Raw genomic sequence first — 8,503 nt, 5'->3', positions numbered from 1 at the left:
TGTGATCTCTCTCTGTCAAATAAATAAATAAAATCTTTAAAAAAAAAAAAAATTAAAAAAAAAAAGTGTTCTCATCTTCAGAAGAAAAATTGACAGTTCACTGACTGGAAGTTCTAATCCAAAAGTCCTTATTTTAAGATCGATTGTCGAAAATTGACAAGGACTGTAGAAGTATGAAATAAAACAGTAATTAGCAACTGGTGTATTAGTAAAAGTAAAAAAAAAATTTCTTTGTACTTTTCGAATAACAGTGGTGATTTACAGTTGCTTCATCAATGCTAAGGAAAGTCTCTAAAGTGCTAAAAAAAATTCCTACTGGCATTGTACTTTATAGCATTTTCTCCCCCTAACTGAATACTAGTGATTGTCAAAATAAAGTGGTGTTCCTCTTTAGGGTATTTGTAGTGGAGACATTACAAATATAATGACCTAAGATGTGCTAATTTCAGGTTTGTGTCAATTTTAATGCCTCCTTTAATACGTAAAGCCATAAACTTTACATTGCAAACTTTCAACTAATAGCTTTTCTACCAAGAGAATTGCTTCAGAAATTCCTTTAGTAACCACTAATCTTCCTTAACTATGGGGAAAAGATTTAGTTTGACCCATTTTAATGTAAACTGAATAGTATACCCAGATTCTTCATTACATCCTACTATTTTGTTATTGACATATTTCATAAGATGTGTACCTTAAATATTAATATTTTTTTATTTTTTACTTCCTAGGCTTTAGCTATGGGAATGATGACAGAATACTATCATTATATCTTTACCACTCTGGTAAGTAACTTATTAAAGCAAAAAGTTAATGTTCTAAATTTTATTATTATGACTTTTCAGTATGGAAAATGGGCTTTTGAGTGAGAAATGATGACTAGCACCTTTGTAATTATGATTTGTTTTATTTTGGTAGAACTCAGGAGGAATTGATCCTCATGGGGAATAATTTTTGGTGGAAAGCTGATGCTTTTGAAATAATATTATTTCAGATTTCAATTCAAAATATCATATCTTATTTATATATTGCTTTAGAGAACTTTCAGAACATAATAGATTTTAAAATTAGTTTGCCAAGAAAACCAGTGTTTTTTAAAAAAAGCACACATTTTTCTGTTGTTATTTGGTTCTATTTACTTTACAAAAACTAGATTCATTGAAACTGTTCTTTTAGTACACTAAATTTTCTATCCTATTTTTGCCTATGTTTAGTCAGATTTTTAAATGTCAGTCTTACTGAATTTACTATTAGCAAATTGAATGTTACCTTTATGTTTTGTTTTTACATACCCACCACACAGTTTTTTTCTTAAATTTGCATGAAAATATGACCTTACCCTTCTGTCAAACCTACTTACTCTTGGTTCTATTTCTTTACTAATATGGTATCCCGATTTTCTTCTTCTGTGAAATGACTGTCTCTGTCCCTAATTTTTCCCTGCTGTAAGGATAGAAAATTTGTCCTTCTTCCCTTCTAGGTTCTTTGGCTGGTCTAGTGATTAAATTGACGTAAAACAGATTAATGGGAGAAAAAAACAAATTTAATTTCATATGTAAAAAGCCCCAAAGATATGAGACCAAGGTCAGGTCAGGTAATTGAGCTAAGGAATAGAATGAGGGCCTGAGGTTTCAAAGGGGAGGAGGGTAATTCACAGACTGATAAGAAGCAGATATTTGGTAATTAGAAGTTTGCCCTGCCATGCAGAAAGATCTTTCAGATAAAAAATTTAACTCTAGTAATAGTTTTTTTTCTGGTACTGGCCCCCTATATGAATTCTTTCAGGTTGTTAAGGCAGCGTAAAAGTTTTTCCTGAGTCTACTGGGTCTTGATTGCTTTCAGATCAGAGTAATCCACATGCCAAAGTGCCATCTTTGGGGGTGGCATATTCTATTTCCCTTTATTGCCTGTTGCCTCAAGTGTGAGAGTTACCTCCAAGTTTGAGCCTTTATTCTAGTTTCCTTTTTCCTCTTCAGTATTTTCTTCAGAACTGGTATGTATTCAGAACTTCAATTATTCCCTTTGTTGAAATGAAATCTAAATTTCCCTTCGTAATATTTCTGAGTTGTTATTTACTGTTACATTACAGAACAAGTCTAACTGTTGTCACATTAATTTCAAATTATTTGAACCTCTAAATCGACCCCTCTTCTGACTTCCTTCAAAGCCTCCATTCTCTGATTCTTACATCATCACCAAAATTTGACTGTTTTTTTTCCTCCATACTGTCTCTAGCATGCATCTCCATTCCCACAATGACCAGTCTAACCAATGCTTTCTATTAACTTTCTATTAACTCAGAGGTATTCAGATTGGTCTCCTTGATTTTAGGAGTCTTGAAGCTACTAAAATGTATTTGATTACAATAGCTTCCTGTAATAACAACTCTCCTCCAATAGAGATTCTTCACATAGTAGTTTATATTTTACTGGTAAATACTGTGGTTCACTCTAATAGGGGTATTACTTTCCACCAGGTGACTTTTTGCAGCCCATAAGAAACTTAGTGATAGGCTGGAGGGGAGGGAAAGGAAAACTTTACTTATCAGCAAATTATATGTCAATACAGTTACAACCCAGTTTCACCATAATCACAAGATTTTAGAGGAATCAAAAGTATATCTTAATAAGGAAAAAGAAATTTTTAAAAAAGTAAGATATATAGAACTCATTAACCCATAATTGAATACATTTTTTTAGTTTGATTTTAACCTAACTTTCTTATTTTCTTTCGTTGCTATTCTCCTTCATCAATCCTCTTTTATAGAAAAACTGATCTAGATCAGTCTCCTGAATAGGTTTTATGTTTTCAAATTCTTGTCCCTTTACTGACACTTTGAATGACATCCTTTTTCCTTTTGCCTATCAAAAGCCTGGTCATTCTTTCATGGGAGCTTAGATCCCATCTGCTCTGTGAACTTATTCTTGACTACAAAAACTGAAAGTTTTTTGTCTTGCTTTTGACTCCTTGCACTTACCACTTCTACTCTCTTGCCCCTTAGTGTGTGTGAGCATGTGTCTCTTTGGCTAGATTGCAAATATTGAAAATAAAAACCTAAAAATTCCTTATATTTTTTCACAGCACAGAGCACAGTTCAGACCAATATCATCTGCTCTCCACTGAATTTATTTCTATTTTGTAGCCTATGTCACTGTATAACTCCAAGACAAGCTTCACAGGACCAACAGCATTACTGTTGCTCTTGTTCCTAATATTATCTATAAGATCTGAAGATTAATTAATGCCAACTTGAGAGAGGGCAGGCGTCCCATATGCTGAATGTTCTTATGGTGACATTCAACTCTTCTGAATGCTATGGCCTCCTCTCTCCTGGGAAAACCAAAAGTTAAAGTCAAAGTATTCACTACAGCCTGGAACCAACAACCAAAATCTAAAGGTTCCCTATGGTGAACTTGTTGGGTAAGGTAAAAACAACAACAACAACAACAACAACAAAGGAACTGCAAGGGTTCCACAACCAAAAAGGCCAGTTTGTTACCCTCAGCTTTAATATAATTTTCATTAGTTAGAAGCCATATTTCATGAACTATTTCTTTAAAAAAAAAAAATAAGACAAAATAAAAAAATAGTAAGTGCCAGTAACCAGTCAAGGAAGCAGGGCATACAAAAAAAAAAAAAAAAAAAAAAAAAAATCTAGTTAGTTAAAAAAATAAGATAGTGCATACAATTTAAGGGCAATCTATCCTAAATATGGAGAAGAAAGCTTATGTAAATCTTAACTGCAGGTTACAGAAAAACCTGTCATTTCATTGGTAGAATTAGAATATGATATATACATGCATATTTATTTAGAATATGCATGTTTACATTAGAAAAGCATGAAAATGGTCAGTTTGTATCTTGGTGATTTGTGATGTTTAACGTCATTTGAGAAATAATCATGTTAACTATCTAAAGGAAGTAAGAATAATAGACTATTTTAATTTTACCTTTGTGTGAATATACTCTATTGATACTAACATAAAGAAATTTTCTTTCAGGATCTCTTTGCTCTTGATGTAGAGCCCTATCGATACAGTGGTGTTAACATGACAGGGTTCAGAATATTAAATACAGAAAACACACAAGTCTCCTCCATCATTGAAAAGTGGTCAATGGAACGGTTGCAGGCACCACCAAAACCCGATTCAGGTTTGCTGGATGGATTTATGACGGTATGAATTCCCACTTCCAGATTAGTTTGTGTATTTCTAAGTAATTTTGCACAAATTATTTAATCTGCTAGATAAAAACTTGGGTTTAACTGTTTGACATTACAGGCATGTTCTCAGAACTACTATTGCAAATAATCCTATTAATGATTTCCTAAATTAATTTTATGTGGCAAATTTGTACTTTTATACAAGTATCTCAAAAGACATTACAGCTATTGTTAGAATACTACAATGTGGGAATTTCTGTAAGTTTATGAGTGCCATATATAGGATAAATTAGAGACTGAGAAGAAGATGTTAACCTGATAGTTATACTTTTGATCTTAACTACTGATACATGATTATTCTTCATCATGTTGGTTTGTGATGTCATATGAATGACCTACATCATACAAAAATCCCCTTTGACTTAGTCACTCTTTAAGGCTTAAGACTAATAATAATCATACTTGTTATTTTCAAATCCTTGTTTAAACTTAGAAACTGGATTTATGGAGAAACTACAAAAGAAGGGAACATTCTGGTATAAGTTTAGCTCTTTATACCATTGCTGCCAATGAAAACCTAATAGAAGACACATATAATTTAAAATTGTCTGATATCTCTATTAAAAAATAATAAAAACAAGTAAAAATCAATATTATTAATTTATTTTGCTTAACTGATTATATTAAAAATACTATTACTTGAACAGATAATTAGTATAAAAGTTAGGACAGATATTTTGCATTTTATTTTTGCTACTAAGTCTTTGAAAGTTGTCTTTGACACCATACATATTAATTCAGAATAGTCACATTTCAAGTGCTCAATAGCTAAATTAAGTACTGGGTACCTTACAAGACCAGGTAGGTTTATACTATACTATTCTTATACTATAGTTATTTAAGCAAATTATAAATGTTTGATACATTTTCATTGAATCTGTTTACTATTTCTATTTTTATTCTAATTATTGCTACATTTTAGGAAATAACTAAGCACTTTGGCAATATTTACATTTCCTAGGTCATTACAACATCTTTTATTAAGTGTCAGTCTAAATGGAAATTTTATAAGCATAACATTCTTTATTCTGATATGTGGAAATCTTTTTCTGTTAAGATGATAATTTTTCCCCTAGTTGCTTCAATAAAGGTTCAAAGTATGTTTTTCATATAACAAAATAAAGGAAAACTTCTGTTATTTTTTCCTTAAAAGTAGATTCAATCATACAAATTGACTATCTTCATAGAGACTGAAATCATAGTCGCCCTCATGGTACCAAACTTCTAATGGAAAGAAAAAAGACATTTGCTTTCTTTTAGTGAGAAAAACAACCTCCTAGAATTTGAAAATGTCTTATATCCACATTAATATTTTTAAAGATACAATATGAGGGGAATTTTATCGTTTTGCATAAAAATAGAGATCATTGACTAGTTCTAGTATTTTGGTATTAACCTAAGATTTATTTGAGAAACTTTTTTGGGAGGAAAATATTTAAATAATTGTAAAATGAAGATATTTTTTCTCTAAATTATATCCAGATTAAAAATGAAATACAACCTAAAAAAATTACAAATATTATGCTTTATTCTCAGTGTGAAGATGTTGAATTAAACTTTTGGAACTTATTAAGAAAATGTTATTTCTTAAAGTATATACTATTCTTTAAGTTATTTTAATCATGTATATATATATATTTTTCAATATATGTTATCTAGCTGTCTATCATTCTTTGATTTCCATATGGATATCTTATTATTACTCAAAACCATTTTTGAATGATTTTAAGAAAAGTAAATCAATAAGTATCATGACAATATTAACACTTTTACTTAGCACTTAAATCCAAAACTTCTACTAATATGTTCAAGGATTACTGTTCTTCTTTATATATCAAACCCACAAAAAATATCCAACTGTATTTTGGTATTCTCTGTATTTCTGTATGATTCCCTATATAACACTACATGTCATTGCCTGAAACAAAGTGCTGTCTAACTTCTAAGTAACTTATAGAGACTATTGAAAGACAAATAAGTACAAAGGAAAGGTTAATTGTCCAGGAGGCAGGGACTCTTAGAGGGAATTAACCTTCAGAAGATAGAACAAAAAGGGTTTTAGGAGGAATACAGGTCTGGGTTCTTTTTTTTTCTAGCCATGAGTCCGTTCCTTTTCAGTTCTGTCTCTCTGAGCTGGCAGGTGATTTAGTCAGAGTGGTTGAGTGATGGAATAAAAATACACTGATAAGAAAAAAAGAAAATTAGCCTGTTTATTGAAAATTCTGGACATTGTGTATAGAACATATTTTGAAATCTTTAGAAGAATACTCAATGCCAATATTCTTCCCTTTGTTACAGTCATGAAGTGTTTTCCAAGTGGCATATTAAATTAAAAAAATGAAAATGTTCACATATAAAAGATAATTATCCCTTCATTTGTATATTTTTAAGTTACTGCAAGATATAAAGATTTCCCCAGAAAACTTGAAATAAGATTTAAAAGTGAGAACATTTTAAAAATGAGTGAGCTGAAGTTAAATTTACTTGCATGAGCACTTTTTAAATAATATTTCTTATCTAAAAATGTGTACTAGTTATATATCTTATTTATAAATAGAGCATGGAACACTAACTATTTTGGAAGTAGACATGAAGTTTGCTATTAAAATAAAAATGTCTTCAAAAATGGATACAGATTGATTACTTTTTAAAAATTCTCTTTTGGAAAGTAATATCTTTCCAAATCTCATTATATAGCATTATATAATGACATAAAATATTATATGCAAAATATTTTCATTATAAACCATTAATTCTTAATTATAAAATACCACATTTATTATTATAAATAAAAAACCCACAGAGGATCTGTATAAGAATGTCAATATATTTATGCCTTGCATGAGTACTATTTTTCTTATTCATTTAAGATCAGATTGTAAGCATTTTCCCAGTCATTAAGTGTTCAGGAAAAGGAATTAATAGGCCATTTCTGCCATGAATGGAGTTAGGAAATTAAGAGTTATGAGATCTCATGAGAATTCATGAGATCTCAGTGTTTATATATCTCTTGTTCTTTTTTCTCCCTATGGTCCCATAAAGAAATGAGATTATCAGCAAAGTCCCTGGTGCTTGGAGCAAGACCTATTATTATCAGTATAATAGTCATTTGTCAGTATGTAAGATCATAGTGCTTAGACTTTCACATTCTTTCTTCATGTTGAACTATAAAAGGAAACAATGAATTTGATTCATAAGAATATTTCTGGTTGAGTTAACATCTTAACTGACCCCTGGGTTAAGTGTTTATCTGCTAAATGACTATTGAATATAAGACCATTTCTCTTGTACTTGTGGTTTCTTCTATGATTTGGGGTCATCATAAAAATATATTAATCTCATTAGCTCAGTAAAAATTTTATCTCCATTTGGTATCAATCCAAACAAGAAACCAAGTTCCAGAGTACATCCAAGCTCAATCTCTTTAAGGAAGAAGTTAAAAAAAGAAGCTCAACAACCTTCTTTCACATTCCTAACTCTTGATGTCACCTTTCTCACACTTTCCCCAATGCCTGCATCCAGTCAATGTACTAGACTCCTCTCCAGACATGAGCTCTTACTGTAGAACACTTTCTTTACTGTGCATTGTCTCCTGAGTATAAACATATACATATTTCCATGCTTCTGGGAGTATGGAAGTCCTCTAAGTGGACCACTGTTCTTTACTGCATGATCAGTTGACATTGCTCTCAGTCTTCTGCCCAGACATCTGACTTCTCCAATCACAGTTCCCAAGGGCAGAGATTCACTTTATTGAATCCATCAGAGCTGATGATAGTTGTATTCATTATTGATATACTGAGTTTGCAAAAATCTCAATTCAAGAGAATGAAATCCAGTGGAAATACATCAAGGTCAGTTTTAAACAGTCTAGCTGTGTCCTAGAAATCTTTCCTAGTTCCCCCATTATGCACACATATATTAATACTAATGGACCTGTATTTTATTTGGTAGTTTAAAAGTACCATTTATTCTTATATTGAAAGTAATATCACACATATTCCTTGACAATGTAAATTTAAAACACAAGTCAATAATGACGTGTTGGGTGGCTATATTATTTGGATTCCAAAGGGAGGTTACTATTTTGGAAATATAAACTTTGGATGCCAACTGCTGTCTCCATTTCCTTCTCTCTCTTCACATCCATCAGTCAATCATCAAACACTTTTCAAGTCTATAGTCTTAATTTTTTCTTCACTACATTCTTCTTTTCACCCCATGACCCATGCCTTAGTTAAGAACCCCTGATCTCTCCTCTGGCTATTGTAATAGTCTCCTTCT

At 31.1% G+C, this 8,503-nt stretch overlaps 1 protein-coding gene across 2 annotated transcripts in view; it reads left to right on the top strand.

The window, feature by feature from the left end:
• Nucleotides 1-8,503, top strand: part of LOC111158270 (glutamate ionotropic receptor kainate type subunit 2) — a 655,816-nt gene that overhangs the window by 291,450 nt on the left and 355,863 nt on the right. For both annotated transcript variants that reach the window (XM_022520192.1, XM_022520193.1), the window contains exons 5-6: nucleotides 729-782; nucleotides 3,999-4,172. In XM_022520192.1, the coding sequence (XP_022375900.1) occupies nucleotides 729-782; nucleotides 3,999-4,172 (228 nt within the window). The remainder of the gene's footprint in view (nucleotides 1-728; nucleotides 783-3,998; nucleotides 4,173-8,503) is intronic.

Source organism: Enhydra lutris, unplaced genomic scaffold (assembly GCF_002288905.1).
Source record: "Enhydra lutris kenyoni isolate GAN:26980312 unplaced genomic scaffold, ASM228890v2 scaffoldscaffold58, whole genome shotgun sequence".
NCBI classification, from domain to species: domain Eukaryota; kingdom Metazoa; phylum Chordata; class Mammalia; order Carnivora; family Mustelidae; genus Enhydra; species Enhydra lutris.
The sequence above is the reverse complement of the archived record's forward strand: the minus strand, read 5'-3'. Positions and strand labels throughout refer to the sequence as shown.